The 16,494-nt window shown below is 71.0% G+C and overlaps 3 protein-coding genes across 4 annotated transcripts in view; 2 read left to right on the top strand and 1 right to left on the bottom strand.

Annotated features, from left to right (window-relative positions):
- Positions 1 to 1,311, bottom strand: part of TMX2 (thioredoxin related transmembrane protein 2) — an 84,726-nt gene extending 83,415 nt beyond the window's left edge. For both annotated transcript variants that reach the window (XM_061350432.1, XM_061350431.1), the window contains exon 1: positions 1,302 to 1,311. The gene's annotated coding sequence lies outside the window, so the exon portion shown is untranslated. The remainder of the gene's footprint in view (positions 1 to 1,301) is intronic.
- TNKS1BP1 (tankyrase 1 binding protein 1) lies at positions 335 to 11,165 on the top strand. The gene is made up of 14 exons (XM_061350394.1): positions 335 to 523; positions 1,006 to 1,142; positions 1,304 to 1,928; positions 2,531 to 2,603; positions 3,091 to 4,284; positions 4,779 to 5,842; positions 6,263 to 6,493; positions 6,599 to 8,638; positions 9,483 to 9,804; positions 9,968 to 10,100; positions 10,168 to 10,280; positions 10,359 to 10,525; positions 10,758 to 10,823; positions 11,072 to 11,165. The coding sequence occupies exons 2-13, from the start codon at positions 1,052 to 1,054 to the stop codon at positions 10,816 to 10,818; spliced, it is 6,114 nt and encodes a 2,037-aa protein (XP_061206378.1). The 5' UTR covers positions 335 to 523; positions 1,006 to 1,051; the 3' UTR covers positions 10,819 to 10,823; positions 11,072 to 11,165.
- A 3,196-nt stretch (positions 11,166 to 14,361) lies between these two features.
- On the top strand, positions 14,362 to 15,718 carry APLNR (apelin receptor). Its single transcript, XM_061350430.1, has one exon. The coding sequence runs from the start codon at positions 14,481 to 14,483 to the stop codon at positions 15,579 to 15,581; it is 1,101 nt and encodes a 366-aa protein (XP_061206414.1). The 5' UTR covers positions 14,362 to 14,480; the 3' UTR covers positions 15,582 to 15,718.
- The last annotated feature ends 776 nt before the right edge of the window (positions 15,719 to 16,494 follow it).

The raw sequence follows: 16,494 nt of genomic DNA on the forward strand, positions 1-16,494 counted from the left end.
GTCGCTGCACCGGGATGGGCCTTAACCGGGAACCGGGATACGGGAACCGCAGTTAAAACCCTCCACCGGGTCGGTTGCGGCCCGTCGGGGGCCGAACCCGCGGGCTACTCCGCGGGTTCGGCCCCCGACGCGCCGCAACCGACCCGGTGCCGTCACCTAAATCGAGTGGGGGGCTCCGTTGGCATGGCAACAGGCCTAGGCCCACTGGTTGCGGCCTACTCCTCTGCTGGAGCAAGGGCTCCGTTGCCGCCGCAGCGGGAATAGGCCGCCCCGCCCCGGAGCGGAGGGGACCCACACCCGGACCCCGGGCCCGATGGTTTCCAGATGTGGGTTGTGACGCCCGGGGAAGGGGGTGGACCCCGGCGAGGAGAGGAGGGGAGGGGAGGGCAGGGCCGGGCCGGGCGGGGAGGAGGCACCGAGCGGGTTTTTCCTGTCCCCGCAGCCCCGGTGAGTCACGGGAGCGGCGGCGGCGGCACCCCCCGTGTCCCCGGCGCACCCCGGACATGCGGCCGCTGCCAGGGAGGTGAGCGGGGCTGTGGGACCCCGGGGCGGTCGGCACTTGGGGGGGTGGTGGTGGGAGGGAGGGGGGGGGTTATTTGGGCCGGGCCAGCGTTTGGGAGAGCGGTTGGAGGGCGCTGGGATGGGCTCAGGGCAGGTAAATGGGGAACGGGGCAGCGTTTGTGGGGAGCCGGGGGCGGGGCGTGGTTATTGATGCATGGGGGTGACTGGGGGGTTACTGGGGGTGCGGACAGAGCGCGGTTCCCGCGGGGTTTGGGGTCCCGGTGTCGTGGCACAGGCGGCCCCGGGGCAGTGAACCAAGGGTGGCACCGGCACAGGGAAGGGTGCGGGGGGGGGCGGTGCTCTGGCACGTGGCCCCGGTGCAGGTGGACACGAGGGTTTGGCACTGGGAGGTTGGCACCCGGCACAATGCGGCTGCTGCTCACAGGGTGCTGCCAGCCTCAGAGCGCCCCAAAACACCTCCTCCTCCGCTCTCTGTCCCCCCAGGGGCTGACCCTGCCCGTGCCCAGTGAGTCCCGGTCCCAGTTCGGCCATGGCCTCGCAGCCGCAGTCCCTGCACCCGGCGCTGCCCTGCGCCGCACCGGCAGGCACCGGGGGGCTGGTGGGCGGCAGCCCCGACACAGGTCAGTCCCACGGGTGGGAGGAACCGGGGGGGTGTTGCTGTGCTGGGGAGCCTCCAGGGATGCCAGGCTGATGCTGGGGTCTGTTCCCAGCCAGGAGTATCCCATTGGCTCCCATTGGCCATGCTGCTCCCCCAGCACGGTGTCTCCTCACTGCCCCACAGGCGCTGCCCGGCCCAAGCCCCCGCTGCGGCCCAAGCCCCGTGTGCTGCCCAAGCCGGCCGTGCCTGCCAAGACCCCGCTGCCACTACCGGGCCCGCGGCACCCGCGCCCTGAGCTGCCCTCGGCAGAGAAGATGAACCGCCTGGCTGGGCCCCAGCCCTACGGCACCGGCAGCGCGGGGGGGCCCCTCCGCCGGCCCTCCTTTACCATCAAGTCCCCCCATCAAGAGCCCCCCACCGAGAAGGGGCTGCCCTCCCCTGTAGCAGCAGCTGGGGAGGCCGTGGGAGCGACCCCCGGTGAGGAGCCCCCCCTGCCGCCGACCCCCTCCCGCAAGGGCCCGCCGCCCTTCAAGGTGACGCCGGTGCCAGTGGCCACCAAACTGGAGCGGTTCCCAGGCACCACCGTGGAGCAGATCTTGGCCAAGATGGACACCAGGGAGGGCCCAGGGAGCCCCGACCGAGCCCGGCTCTGCCCCGACCCCTCCTTGCGCTTCGGCTCCAAGCCCTTTGCTGCCTTCCGGAGGCGCCCCAGCGGGGAGGCGGAGGGAGCCACCCCCGGCGAGGCCCCCCAACCCGCGGCGGGTGAGCCGGGGCCGGGTGACGACGGAGACCCCACAGCCGAGAGGAGGTGAGGGGCTGGGGCGCGAGGTTGCGGGGCCGGGGGGGGCTGTTCAGGGTCATCCTGGGGACGGGAATAACGGAGCCGAGCTCGGGCGTCCACCGTGGGAAGGCCGGGGCCGCAGCGGCGGCTTGTGCCGACCGCAGGAACGAGCTGTCCCGGTTGAGGAGCTGCCTGCGCGCCCCCGGGGGCCGGGCCTGGAGCCAGGCGGGCTCCCGCGCCTGGGCAGCGCTGCCCGAGGCTGGGAATAACGGGGAGAGGGGCGCTCCCCTTGGGAATCGCTCCCTGTTCGGGCCGTGCCAGGGCGGCTCTGGGGCAGGATGTGCTGGGTGGGAGCCAGCACTTGGCCCCGCTCCCGGAGCCGGGCATCTCCAGGGAGCAGGACCCGGCTATTTTAAACCCCGGTGTGAGAAACGGGCTCTCCGGGGACCGAGAATTCCCGGGAAACGGGAGCGGGGCCGATTTCCAGACCCCCCCCCCCGCGGTTCGGTGTCGGGTCTGGCGCAGGCTGCGGGGCCTCCTGCGGGTCCCCCAGCCCCATCCCGCGGCCGGGAGCCGGGAGCCGGGGGCGCAGGGAGGGAATTCACGCTCGTTCCCCGTTTGTCCGGCAGCGGCTCCCCCCCCGCCGGCCCGAGCAGCGCCGGGGCCCCCCGCGGACGCCGGAGGCCGCGCTCCCCCCCTGACGTGAGTTGTGGCCGCGCCCGCCCGGCCGCGGCGGCTCCGCTCTCTCCTTCGGGGCTCTCCTGTCTCCTCCGGGGCTCCCTCTCCGCGCGGTGCGTGTCTGCGGCCCTGCGCCGCCTGCTCGGGGCGGGGGGAGCGGTGCGGGGCGTGAGTCACCGCGGGGGGGCGGCGGGGCAGGACCGGCCCCGGGGCTCCCGGCGGCCCCCGCTGCCCGGCACCACCCCCCGCGGGCAGGGTGATGCTGGCAAGGGGGTGCTGGGGGCCCGGGCTGGGTTCTCTGCTCCTGCTTCAGTTCTTCCTTTCCCTCTGCCGGGGGGGGTGCTCGGGCACGGCAGGGTCCTGCTGGGCAGGGAGCATCCGGGTGCTGGGGGAAGTGGGGCAGCTCCTGCTCGAGGGGGGGGCAGACCCCCACTGGGCCTCGGGGCTGTGATTTGGGGGTGATACCCGGAGGCTCCTCTGGGTGACGTGCCCCCACTGGCTCTCTCCGCAGCTCTCCTCTCTGCAGTTGGGCCCCCCCGGCTCTCCCAGGCCCCCCTCCTGCCCAGCTCTGGCCCCAGGGGCTCCCTCCCAGCCCTGTGCTGCAGCCCCTGGCTCCCCCAATGCCCCCCCTGAGCTCCTGGCCCCCGGCTCCCCAACACGGGCCCCTGGCTCCCCTGAATCCCAGCCTCCAGCCAGGGCCTCGGCCACCTCCATCCAGGCTCCGGGGGCTCCCTCCTCCACAGCCGAGCCCCAGCTCAGCATCTCCCGCTCCCCGGGCTCCCCCCACACGCCTGGAGAGGGGTCCCCCGATGCAGCCACCCCCCCGGGCACCCCCGGGCTGCCCCCCAGGGCCATCAGCCCCGCTGGCACTCCGGAGGTGCCCCCCAGGGCCACCTGCCCCCCCGGCTCTCCCGAGGCTGCTGTCCAGTACCCGGCCTCCCCCAGCCCACCCCCCGAGGCCCTGGGTAAAGTCTCTCGCCCCCCGGGCTCCCCAGAGGGACCCGATGACCCCCCAGCATCCCCACTGTCCTCTGAGGGTCCCAGCTTCAGCCCCGCTCCCCCCTGCAGGGACTCGGGGCTGCGGCGCTCATCGGAGGGGGTGCTGCAGCCCCCAGGCACGGGGCAGGGCCTGGGGGGGCTGGGGGGCTCACTGGGTGCCCTGCCCCGGCCTGGGGACCCGCTGCCGGAGCCGGCCCTGGGCAGTGAATCCAGCTGGAGCCTCTCCCAGTCCTTCGAGTGGACGTTCCCAGCACGGGGGGCCCGGCGGGGCCCATCCCCGCCCCGCTCCCCCATCCGGGAGACCGGCGACTCGGACGGGGAGGACCCGGCCCCTGGAGCAGAGGGGGCCCCGTGTCCGGGGGGCCCCGTGGCCCAGGCAGAGGCTGAGAGCTCGCCGGAGGAGGATGGCGATGGGGAGGCAGAGCAGGACGTGACACTGTGCGTGACGGAGCCTGGCCAGGACCCAGCTGAGCCCGAGCCCGAGCCCTGCACCGAGGCTGCCCCACCGGATCCGGCCCCACCGCCTCCAGCCACGGTCACCGACTCGGTGTGGGCACCGGAGGGCGACTCTGCGTTGAGCCTGCAGGGCCCCGGCGGGCCAGGCCGGGCTGGAGGGTCCCCAAGGAGCCGCGATGCCCCCGGTGACCCGGGCTGGCTGACGGAGCTGTTGGCATCGCCCGGAGCCCACTCAGGACAGGGCACGGAGGTGAGGGACCCGCAGCTCCGCGGTGCAAGGGTTAACACGGCACCGAGTCAGTGTGGTGTGCGTGGCGCCTGTGTGTGGGTTGGGATGGGATGGGTCAGGATGGGATGGGTCGGGATGGGTGGAGGCTGAGCCGAGCGTGCTGCAGGGAGAGCCGGGGTGCGGCCGCCGCGTGCGGGAGCCATGGCCGGGGAGTCGGGGCCCACGGGCACCCTGCGGCGGCTGCTGCCCAACCTGGAGCTGTGGGATCAGCGGTGCCATGAGCCGGGCTGGGGGGGGCTCTGGGCAGGCACAACGGCCGTGAGTGCTCCCGGTGGGAATGGGGCCCTGCGGGGCTGGGAGGGCGGGTGGCGGGATCTGAGCTCTCCTTAGGATGGGCCCCTGCTTGTGCCTCGGGTACCCAAGGGGGGGTCCCTGTGGCTGCACCTCCCCAGCTTCCTTGTGCTGCTGAGCCGGGACTGAGACCCCCGCTTAGCCCCTGTCCTGTCCCTGCCCAGGGCCTCCTTGGCTGGTCACGAAAGGACCTGAGCAGTGAATTCGGCATCGGCACCCCCAGCCCCAGCAGCGCCTTCCGCTGGACCCGAGGGACAGACTGGCCCCCAGAGCCGCAGCGGGACCGGGAGTTCGGCACCGAACAGAGCTGGGGCAGCACCGGGGCTGGGGAGCAGCCCTTCGGCACCTCCAGGAGCGAGTGGGGCAGCGGCTGCCGAGGGACCGAGCTGCCGGGAGACGCGGGGCTGGGCCGCAGCGACTGGCACAGAGCCCCTGGCACTGGGGAGAGCGGCCGGCAGGAACAGGAGCTCAGTGCCAGCAAACCCACGTGGGGCACCAGCTACGGCTTGGACAGCACTGGCAGCGGGGACGGGATCGGCTCCGGGAGCGCCGGCTGGAGCAGCAGTTACAGTGCGGGGGGAGCCCAGCGCCAGGATGAGGAGCTAAGCTCCAGGCAGCCCAGCTGGGCTGGCAAGTACAGCTCTGGGGATCCGGAGAGCCAGGACCAGGACATCACACCAGCGTGGGCTGGCCAGTACGGCTCCAGGGAGCCGGAGATGAAGGAGAGGGAGCTCAGCCCAGACTGGACCAGTAAATACAGCAGCAGGGGTGCTGAGACCACGGACAAGGATCTCACCCTGGGCTGGGCTGGCAGGTCCAGCACTGGGGACGCTGGGGCTGCAGGCAGAGAGTTCAGCCCCAGCAGAGCGGCCTGGGATAGCCAATACAGCACCAGTGACATGGAGAGCCAGGACCGGGAATTCAGCCCCAGCAGACCTGCATGGACTGGTGAGTGCAGCACCCAAGGCACGGAGAGCCAGGACAGGGAGTTCAGCCCCAGCAGACCTGCATGGACTGGTGAGTGCAGCACCCAAGGCACAGAGAGCCAGGACAGGGAGTTCAGCCCCAGCAGACCTGCATGGACTGGTGAGTGCAGCACCCAAGGCATGGAGAGCCAGGACCGGGAGTTCAGCCCCAGCAGACCTGCTTGGACTGGTGAGTGCAGCACCCAAGGCATGGAGAGCCAGGACCGGGAGTTCAGCCCCAGCAGACCTGCATGGACTGGTGAGTGCAGCACCCAAGGCATGGAGAGCCAGGACCGGGAGTTCAGCCCCAGCAGACCTGCTTGGACTGGTGAGTGCAGCACCCAAGGCATGGAGAGCCAGGACCGGGAGTTCAGCCCCAGCAGACCTGCATGGACTGGTGAGTGCAGCACCCAAGGCATGGAGAGCCAGGACCGGGAGTTCAGCCCCAGCAGACCTGCTTGGACTGGTGAGTGCAGCACCCAAGGCATGGAGAGCCAGGACAGGGAGTTCAGCCCCAGCAGACTGGCGGAGGCTGATGGATACAGCACCAGGGACATGGAGAGCCAGGACCAGGAGTTCAACCCCAGCAGACCTGCTTGGACCAGTGAATGCAGCACCAGGGACATGGAGAACCAGGAGAGAGAGCTCAGCTCCAGCAGATCAGCCAAAGCCAGCGAGGGCAGCACCAGGGACGTGGAGAGCCAGGATGGGGAGTTCAAACCCAGCAGACCGGCCTGGGAGGACAGATACAGCACCAGGGATGTGGAGAGCCAGGATGGGGAGTTCAAACCCAGCAGACCGGCCTGGGAGGACAGATACAGCACCAGGGACGTGGAGAGCCAGGACCAGTTCAAACCCAGCAGACCAGCCTGGGAGGACAGATACAGCACCAGGGATGTGGAGAGCCTGGACCAGTTCGGTCCCAGCAGACCAGCCTGGGAGGACAGATACAGTACCAGGGATGTGGAGAGCCAGGAGAGTTCAAACCCAGCAGACCAGCAGGACAGATACAGCACCAGGGATGTGGAGAGCCAGGACGAGTTCAGTCCCAGCAGACCAGCCTGGGAGGACAGATACAGCACCAGGGACACGGAGAGCCAGGATGGGGAGTTCAAACCCAGCAGACCAGCCTGGGAGGACAGATACAGCACCAGGGATGTGGAGAGCCAGGACCAGTTCAGTCCCAGCAGACCAGCCTGGGAGGACAGATACAGCACCAGGGACGTGGAGAGCCAGGACCAGTTCAGTCCCAGCAGACCAGCCTGGGAGGACAGATACAGCACCAGGGATGTGGAGAGCCAGGATGGGGAGTTCAAACCCAGCAGACCAGCCTGGGAGGACAGATACAGCACCAGGGATGTGGAGAGCCAGGACCAGTTCAGTCCCAGCAGACCAGCCTGGGAGGACAGATACAGCACCAGGGATGTGGAGAGCCAGGATGGGGAGTTCAAACCCAGCAGACCAGCCTGGGAGGACAGATACAGCACCAGGGATGTGGAGAGCCAGGACCAGTTCAGTCCCAGCAGACCAGCCTGGGAGGACAGATACAGCACCAGGGATGTGGAGAGCCTGGACCAGTTCAGTCCCAGCAGACTGGCTGAGCCTGATGGATACAGCACCAAGGACATGGAGATCCAAGACAAGGAGTTCAGCCCTGCCAGACCAGCCAAAGCCAGCGAGCACAGCATCGGGGCCATGGAGACCTGGCACAGGGAGCTCAGCCCCGGCAGATCGGCCTGGGATGACCAATGCAGCACCAGGGATGTGGAGGCTTGGGGTGAGGAGCTCAGCCCTGGCAGACCAACCAGAGCCAGTGAGTGCAGCACCAGGGACATGGAGAGCCAGGACAGGGAGTTCAGCCTGGCCTGCGAGGACAGACACAGCACCAGGGACATGGAGAGCAAGGAGAGCGGGTTGAAACCCAACAAACCAACCTGGGCTCATGAGCACAGCACCAGGGACATGGAGAGCCAGGAGCAGGAGCTCATCCCCAGCAGAGCAGCTGAGGCTGATGGAGACAGGAGTAGGGACATGGAGAGCCAGGAGCAGGAGCTCATCCCCAGCAGAGCAGCTGAGGCTGATGGAGACAGGAGTAGGGACATGGAGAGCCAGGAGCAGGAGCTCATCCCCAGCAGAGCAGCTGAGGCTGATGGATACAGGAGTAGGGACATGGAGAGCCAGGAGCAGGAGCTCATCCCCAGCAGGGCAGCTGAGGCTGATGGATACAGGAGTAGGGACATGGAGAGCCAGGAGCAGGAGCTCATCCCCAGCAGAGCAGCTGAGGCTGATGGATACAGGAGTAGGGACATGGAGAGCCAGGAGCAGGAGCTCATCCCCAGCAGGGCAGCTGAGGCTGATGGATACAGGAGTAGGGACATGGAGAGCCAGGAGCAGGAGCTCATCCCCAGCAGAGCAGCTGAGGCTGATGGATACAGGAGTAGGGACATGGAGAGCCAGGAGCAGGAGCTCATCCCCAGCAGAGCAGCTGGGGCTGATGGATACAGGAGTAGGGACATGGAGAGCCAGGAGCAGGAGCCCAGCCCTGGCAGCCTGACCTGGGCCGGTGGGTGCAGCTCTGCAGACACCGGAGATGAAGGGAGCGAGGTCAGGCCTGGCCACGCCACGAACCAAACGGAGCCTGTGGATGCTGCTGCCGATGGGAAGGAGGTGCCCGGCTCCCCCTGCCCCGCTCCCCCATCGCAGGGTCCTGGCTGTGGCAGCGCTGAGCTCGGTGCCGCCGGCAGCAGGGACCGGGCTGAGCAGCCTGGAGCCCCCGAGCGCCACCGCCGGTTCAGCAGCACCGGCACAGAGCAGGACCTGGGCCCCTCCAGCGCCGCGGTGTCCCCCGGTGGCTCCCTGCCCTGGGGGGGTGTGATGGGAGCCGCAGGGGACCAGCACCGGGATGTCCCCTCGGGAGGAGCCTGCCTGCAGGAGCGCGGCTGCGGCGATGCAGAGGCCCAGCGCCGGGAATGGGCCGATGCGTTCAGCGCCCGCTGCGCCGCGCGGAGCCGGGACATCGGGGAGCAGCCCCCGGGAGGTGACGCCAGCCCCAGGCACAGGTACGGGGGTGCTGGCGGCGGCGGCGCGGCCCCGGGAAGGCTCCGTCCCCTCGGGTGTCCTCACTGTGCTGGGGGGGGGCTCCCAGCGCCATGGGCCCGGTGCTGGTGTCCTACCCGAGCTCCAGCTCCTCCTGTGGCCCTGTGGCCTCCTGCCCCCCAGCTGCAGCAGGGACAGTTTGGGGAACAGCAGGGTCCGCCACCGTGAGCTGATCCAAGAGGGGACGGTGCCTTCCGGGCATCTCCCTCTGACGTGGGGAGCTGTGTGCAGGTGCTGGTGTTCCTCTGCCCCCTGGAACTGGCACAATTATCCCTGTCCCTTATTGCTTCACTGGGATGCGGGAGCCCTGATTCCAGGCCACACGGAGCTGGGGAGTCCCCAGATGATGAATTCTCTCAGGCTGCCTGGAAACAGGGACTGCAGGATTGGGAAGTGAAGTCCCATGGGCCTGGGGAAGGCCTCAGCCTGGCTGGCTCTGTGGGTTATGGGGAGCCCCCAGACCCTGCTCCGGGAGCTGTGTGGGTTCCTGCACCCTGGGTGCCCTGCGCTCCCCCTGCTCCTGGTCCCCCCATGTCCCTCTGGTCCTTCTGGGGCCGGTGACCCTGTTGGGGTCTGACCCCTTTCTCTGTCCCAAAGGGGGGAGTTCACCCCCGTCCCCTGTGAGCCTGCAGCCTCCCTGCTCTCCTCAGCCCTTGAAGGGGCTTTGGGAACCTCCCAGAGCTCCCCTTGGTTTGATGTCCTGGGAGGGAAGGAACGGGCCTGGACACCCGGGTCCTGCCCTGCTCAGTGGGGCAGGGGAGGGTTTGTGCTGGAGCTGGAGGAACCCGAGGCTCTTGTCTCTCCCAGCAGCAGCGTTGGCCCCTGGGACCCCAGCCTGCAGATGGGTGAGCCCCCGGCCATGGGGTCCCCCTGCACCGACCCACCCGGCCCTGCGGAGGAGGAGAGGGACCCCCTGGAGCTGACCCCTGCCCCGCGGAGCCCCGGGGCCCCCTCTCTGCTGCCAGAGGCTGTCGGTGGGACCCCACTGGACGCAGGGAGTGCAGCAGCCCCCGAGGACCACCCGGATGGGAAGAGACCTCCCAGCTGGGAGGAGAAGAGGCTCCCCATGGGCACCCCACATCCCGAGGCACCCCCGGTCCTCCCCGGGCAGGAGTTCACCTTCCTGGAGGTGAGGGCGGTGGCAGGGCCTCGGGGGTCCCTCACAGAGCCTCTGCTCTGCGGATGGGGCTGCACCCCGAGGGGGGGCTGCGGGTTCGGGGGTCCCGGTGCCTCGTGGGGCTCTGCGGGTGCCGGTGCCGGCGCTGACCCTGACCCTTCCCGTGTGCCCGCAGGAGGCGGAGGTGCTGGACACCCGCGTGCTCCGCAGCAAGGCCGAGCTGGGCCGGCAGCGCAGGCACCGGGCTCCCGCGCTGCGCCCCGCGGCCGGCCCGGAGGGGGACGCGTGGCTCTTCCGTGACTGCAGCGGTGAGGCCCGAGGGCGGGGGGCGGGCGGGGGGGGGGGCGGTGCGGAGCTGACCCTGTCCGTGCGCAGAGCCCCGGCCCGCGGCGCCCGAGGACGAGGCTGCGGTGGAGCCCCGGAGCCGGCGGGCGGGCAGGGCCGGGAGGGGGCCGCTGTTCCCCAGCCTCAGCGCGGCCGCGCTCAAGGTGAGGGCTCCCGGGTGATGGGGACGGGGGGGGCACGGAGCGCCCGGAGCCCGCCCCCACCTCCCTGTCTGCCCCCAGGCCAAGCTGCGGGGCCGGAACCGCTCGGCCGAGGAGGGGCCCTCGCCGGGGGACAGCAAAGTGACCCCCCCCCGGGAGCCCCTTGTGCAGCGCTCCAAGTCCTGCAAGATCCCCGGCCTGAGCGGGAAGCCCCTGGTGCTGCCCCCCAAACCTGAGCGGCCCTCGGGGTGAGAGCGGGGGCACAGGGGCTGGCTGGGGGCACTGCGTGCACCCACCAGTGCTGGGGGTGGAGGGTGGGGGGGCTGCCACCCCCTTTGGTGCTCCAGCAGGGGCTTGTGGGAGCCCTGAGGGTGGCTTCTGCAGAGGTGCGAGGGGGCTTGGGGGTGCTGGAGGGACCATGGGGGGTGCTGGGGCTCCCAGCAGTGGTTTGGGGGGCTCACACCGTGCCCACTCCTGCAGGTCCGAGGCCTCCCCCCCACACTGGCTGCAAGCGCTCAAGCTGAAGAAGAAGAAACCTTGAGGGGGGTGAGGGCGGGACTGGGGGGACACTGGGACAGACCCCCCCCCCCCGACCCCTCCCCACTCCCCTCCTGTGCCCCGGGGGGCTGGAGGGGGAAGCGGTGGCAGCGCAGGGGTGGGAACGGGTCCCCATGGCCCTGGGTCCTTGCTGCTGGGGGGGGCGCCACCCCCGTCCCTCCTGCTCCAGCCGGGACCCCCCTCCCTGGCACTGGATCCCCCGGGGCCCCTCACCCCGTTCCCGCTGTCTCTTCCAGGCTCCCCCCTGCCGGCCGCTGCCCCGGATCAGGACACACACACACACACACACACACATCTATGCACTTTGTACCATGCTCGCAGGGTCCCTGACCCCCATCACTGTGCAGCCCCCCCCGGGCTCCCCCCGAGCCCTGGGCTGGGCTGTGCCCCCCCCCGCTCCTGCATCAGCCCCGCACAGGGAGCAGCAGGTCGGGATCTTGGTGCCACTTGAACAGGACAATAAAATCTTCTCTGGTTGGGTCGGGGGGGCCCTGGCTCTGTCCTCAGCGCCCCCGGGTGTCCCCTCGGGGGTGTCCGCTTGCGGGGGCCGCCGCTGCCACCAGGAGGAGCTCCGTGCCCGCGCTGGGCCTGCCCATGGGGGGGTGCGCGGTGCTGCGGCACCGGGATGGGGGTCTCCGGCCCCACGGCTGAGGGGGTTCCGGCTCCCATGGGGCAGCCCCCGCCCCACACCCGGCAGTGGGGTCTGAGCCGGGAGCTTGGCGGCTGCCCCATGGGCTCGGCCTTTCCCTGGCAAAGTCTCGCTCCCCGAGCCCTGGATCCACCCTGGAGCCGCTGCTGGGGGCGCTGCTCGCTGCGGCCCCGGCTCGGGGCGCTCCCGATCCCGTCCGTGACCCGGTACCAGCCCCCCGGTGACACCGGGGCAGCCCCGGCTGCCGCCCGCTGCACGAACCCCCCCGGGGGGGGGCGACGGGGGCTCTGTGTCCGCCCGCCCCCGGCCTCACCGGCGGCTCTAGGGCGGGGCTGGGGAGCGTTAACTGCGCTCTGCGCTCCCACGGGGATGGAGGGAGCCGGGCTCGGTGTCAGCGGCGCTCCCGGAGCTGGGCAGCGGCTTCGCGGCGGCACCGGGGGGGGGGTCAGTTCCCTGCTCTGGGGCGTTCAGCGGCGGAGGGGCCCCGGGACCGGGGGGCGGGGGGGGCCCTTTCTTTCTTCCTTCCTCAAACCGCGGCTTTTAACTTCAGCCCGCAGCCGTCGCAGCTCGCACCGCGGGTGATGGGGCCCGGCCAAGCTCGTCCCGGTCCTCCGCAGGCGTCAGTGCCCGTTATCTGCTCGGTGCCCGTTATCTCCGGTTATCTCCACCCCATCACCCCTGCTTTGCCCTCCCCGGCTGCTGCCGCTGGGTCCCCTTTGGGCGCTGGTTTGGTTCCTCCGGGCTCCCGCACCCCCGTTCCCCACCCCCAGGCTCTCCCGCACCCCTCGGTTTCCGTTCGCTTCCCGCAGCCGGGATTCGCGCTCCGCTCCCGGGTTTCAGCCGTTCCCGCTCCCCGGCCCCCCCGTGGCTCTGTCCCGACACCAAACGGCGCCTCCGCGCTGCAGCCCCGGCCCCCCGGGGCCCTCGTGCCCGTTCACACCTCCCCTCCTGCCGCCCCCCCGGGGCTGTCCCCAGAGCTGGGACCGGGCGGGCTCAGCCCCGGTGGGGCCAGGGGGCTCCATGGGCGGGGGGAGCGCCCCTCCCGCTCCCGCTGCCCCAGCCCGGGTGCGCTCGGTCCGGTTGCAGCGGATCCCGGGGCACCGGCAGCTCCCGACCTCCTCCGATCCCGCGCGCACGGGGGGTCCCGGCGCCCCCCCCCCCCGGTTTCGCTCCCAGCGCCTCGGGCGGGAACTGCGGCGCTTTGGGACCCTCCCGGAGCCGGGGGCGTTTGCAGAGCGCGGAGCCCCGAGCGCCAAACGCCCGACACCAAACAAACACCAAACGCTCCCTGCAGCATCCGAGCGCCAGGGAGTCCCCAATGCAAAACACCAAATGCAAACCCCCCCCCCGCACAGCACCGGGCCGCAAACACCCCCCCCGCACAGCACCGGGCCGCAAACCCCCCCCCCCCCCCGCAAACCCCCCCCCCCCCGCACAGCACCGGGCCGCAAACACCCCCTCCCGCACAGCACCGGGCCACGAACACCCCCTCCCGCACAGCACCGGCAAACACCCCCCCCGCACAGCACCGGGCCGCAAACACCCCCTCCCGCACAGCACCGGGCCGCAAACCCCCCCCCCCCGCACAGCACCGGGCCGCAAACCCCCCCCCCCGCACAGGCCGCAAACACCCCCTCCCGCACAGCACCGGGCCACGAACACCCCCTCCCGCACAGCACCGGGCCGCAAACCCCCCCCACCCCCCCCTCCCGCACAGCACCGGGCCGCAAACACCCCCTCCCGCACAGCACCCCGCCCCCCCGCACAGCACCGGGCCGCAAACACCCCCCCTCCCGCACAGCACCGGGCCGCAAACACCCCCTCCCGCACAGCACCGGGCTGCAAACCCCCCCCGCACAGCACCGGGCCGCAAACACCCCCTCCCGCACAGCACCCGCCCGCAAACACCCCCCCCCGCACAGCACCGGGCCGCAAACACCCCCTCCCGCACAGCACCGGGCCACGAACACCCCCTCCCGCACAGCACCGGGCCGCAAACACCCCCCCCCGCACAGCACCGGGCCGCAAACACCCCCTCCCGCACAGCACCGGGCCGCAAACACCCCCTCCCGCACAGCACCGGGCCGCAAACACCCCCCCCCGCACAGCACCGGGCCGCAAACACCCCCCTCCCGCACAGCACCGGGCCGCAAACACCCCCTCCCGCACAGCACCGGGCTGCAAACCCCCCCCCCGCACAGCACCGGGCCACAAACACCCCCTCCCGCACAGCACCCGCCCGCAAACACCCCCTCCCGCACAGCACCGGGCCGCAAACACCCCCCCCCACAGCCCCACCGGGGGCCGCAAACACCCCCTCCCGCACAGCACCCGCCCGCAAAACACCCCCCCCGCACAGCACCGGGCCGCAAACACCTCCCCCGCACAGCACCCGCAAACCCCCCCCCGCACAGCACCGGGCCGCAAACACCTCCCCCGCACAGCACCGGGCCGCAAACACCCCCCCCCGCACAGCACCGGCCCGCAAACACCCCCCCCCCGCACAGCACCGGGCCGCAAACACCCCCCCCGCACAGCACCGGGCCACAAACACCCCCCCCCGCACAGCACCGGGCCGCAAACCCCAGTGTGGGACCCGGAGCCCGGGGTGCGATGCCCCGAAGCTGACACCCCAGGTGCACGTTTGGGCTTCGCTGCCAGAGCCGGGCCCCCCCCCCGCACCGCGGCTCCTTCCCCGCCGCGGTCCCCCCCCCCCCCCCGAGCCGCGTTCTCTGCCCCCGGGGCCGGTGTTTGACACTTGGGTGCGAGCTGGAGCAGCCCCCAGGAAGGAGCCGGAGCGGGAGGGGGAGCTGTGAAAGTTCCCACGGGGCTCCCCCCATCCGCCCCCCCCGCCCGTCCCACCCCATCCCGGAGGGCGGAGGAGGAGGAGGAGGAAGGGGAGGTATCGCGGGGGGCTGCGCTGGGCCGGGCTCAGAGGGCCGGAGGAGCTCGGTGCGCACGGGATGAGCTGAGCCCACCCAGCCCAGGCCGGCGGCATGGAGGAGGCGACGGACGCCTACGCCTATGGGGACAACGACACGGAGTGCGAGTACGAGGAGTGGGGCCCCTCGCTGGCCCTGCTGCCCACCATCTACCTGCTGGTGTTCCTGCTGGGCACGGTGGGCAACGGGCTGGTGCTCTGGACCGTCTTCAAGGGCGGGCAGGAGCGGCGGCGCTCGGCGGACACCTTCATCGCCAACCTGGCTGCCGCCGACCTCACCTTCGTGGCCACGCTGCCGCTGTGGGCTGCCTACGCCTGGCTGGGCTACCACTGGCCCTTCGGCACGGCCGCCTGCAAGGTCAGCAGCTACCTGGTGTTCGTTAACATGTACGCCAGCGTCTTCTGCCTGACGGGGCTGAGCTTCGACCGCTACCTGGCCATCGTGCGGCCGCTGGCCACCGCCAAGCTGCGCTCCCGGGTCAGCGGGCTCCTGGCCACCGTGGCCCTGTGGGTGCTGGCGGCGCTGCTGGCGCTGCCGGCGCTGGTGCTGCGGCGGGCGGCCGCGCTCGGCGGGGACACCAGGGTCACCTGCTACATGGACTACGGGGGCCTGGCGGCACCGGGCACCGAGGCCGCCTGGGAGGTGGGGCTGGGGCTCTCCTCCACCGCGCTCGGCTTCGTGGCCCCCTTCACCGTGATGCTGACCTGCTACTTCTTCATCGCCCGCACCGTGGCCAGCCACTTCCACCGGGAGCGCGCCGAGGGGCCCCGCAAGCGCAAGCGCCTCCTCACCATCATCACGGTGCTGGTGGCCGCCTTCGGGGGCTGCTGGCTGCCCTTCCACCTGGTGAAGACCCTGTACGTGCTGATGGACCTGGGCGTGCTGCCCTGGTCCTGCGGCCTCCACACCTTCCTCAGCAACCTGCACCCCTACTGCTCCGGCGTCGCCTACATCAACAGCTGCCTCAACCCCTTCCTCTACGCCTTCTTCGACCCCCGGTTCCGCCGGGCCTGCGCCGCGCTCCTCTGCTGCCGCCCCCCCGGGCCCGGCACCGAGCGCTCCGGCAGCTACTCCTCGGGGCAAGGGGGCAAAGGGGCTGCGGCGCCGGGGGGGAAGCTGGACCCCGCCACGCAGGAGACGCTGTTCCGCGCCTGACGCCGCCCCGGTGCCCCCCGAGCTGGTCTCCTTGGGGGGACCCCCCCGCCTCCTCCTGCCCCGGAGCCTGGCTTGCTCTGGGGTCCTGCTGCTGGGAAGGGGAAGCTGCGGCAGGGGCTGCGCAGAGCCCCCGGGGGGCGCAGGGTTAGGGTTAGGGTCACGGCCCCCCCCCCCCTTCCCCAGCACCCGCCGGGCTCGGGATTTTGTGACAAATAAATGGATTTTGGTTAAAAAAGGAGCAGGGTGATTGTGTGGGTCCCTTGGGAGGGGGCTCGGGGGTGGGGGGGAGCAGCGGTGGGGGGTGCCTGGGTTCTAGGGTCTGGGGGGGGGTTGTGGGTGTGTGTACGGGGGTGTGTGCACCATGGGGTGTCCGTGTGTGTGTGTGTGTGTGCATCGTGGGGTGTCCCTGTGTGTGTGTGTGCATCAGGGTGTGCCTGTGTGTGTGTGTGTGCACCATGGGGTGTCCCTGTGTGTGTGTGTGTGCACCAGGGTGCGCCCGTGTGTGTGTGTGTGCACCAGGGGGTGTCCCTGTGTGTGTGTGTGTGTGTGTGTGTGTGTGTGTGTGTGTGTGCACCATGGGGTGTGGGTGTGTGTGTGTGCACCATGGGGTGTCCCTGTGTGTGTGTGTGTGCATCATGGGGTGTCCCTGTGTGTGTGTGTGTGCACCGGGGGTGTCCCTGTGTGTGTGTGCATCATGGGGTGCCCCTGTGTGTGTGTGCACCGGGGGGTGTCCCTGTGTATGTGTGTGTGCACCATGGGGTGTGTGTGTGTGTGTATGTGTGTGTGCACCGGGGTGGTCTCTATGCTCCACAGCTGCTGTGCTCCCTCCTGGGTACCCCCTGGCTGCCCTCGGCCCCCTTTGGGCTCAACCCCGGCTCATTCTCTCCCGGTCTCCTCCCCATCCCACCTGGGA

The sequence above is a fragment of the Neopsephotus bourkii genome, unplaced genomic scaffold, assembly GCF_033783945.1.
Source record: "Neopsephotus bourkii isolate Nb327-2 ecotype Australia unplaced genomic scaffold, CSIRO-AGI_Nbou_v1 NB_491, whole genome shotgun sequence".
Classification (NCBI taxonomy): domain Eukaryota; kingdom Metazoa; phylum Chordata; class Aves; order Psittaciformes; family Psittacidae; genus Neopsephotus; species Neopsephotus bourkii.

Excerpts from the sequence above, each read along its gene's own strand:
- APLNR (XM_061350430.1), top strand. The coding sequence starts at position 14,481 with ATGGAGGAGGCGACGGACGCCTACGCCTATGGGGACAACGACACGGAG.
- TNKS1BP1 (XM_061350394.1), top strand. The coding sequence starts at position 1,052 with ATGGCCTCGCAGCCGCAGTCCCTGCACCCGGCGCTGCCCTGCGCCGCA. Across the intron at positions 4,285-4,778 it reads ACTCAGGACAGGGCACGGAG|GGCCTCCTTGGCTGGTCACG; the intron begins GTGAGGGACCCG and ends GTCCCTGCCCAG. Across the intron at positions 10,526-10,757 it reads AAACCTGAGCGGCCCTCGGG|GTCCGAGGCCTCCCCCCCAC; the intron begins GTGAGAGCGGGG and ends CCACTCCTGCAG.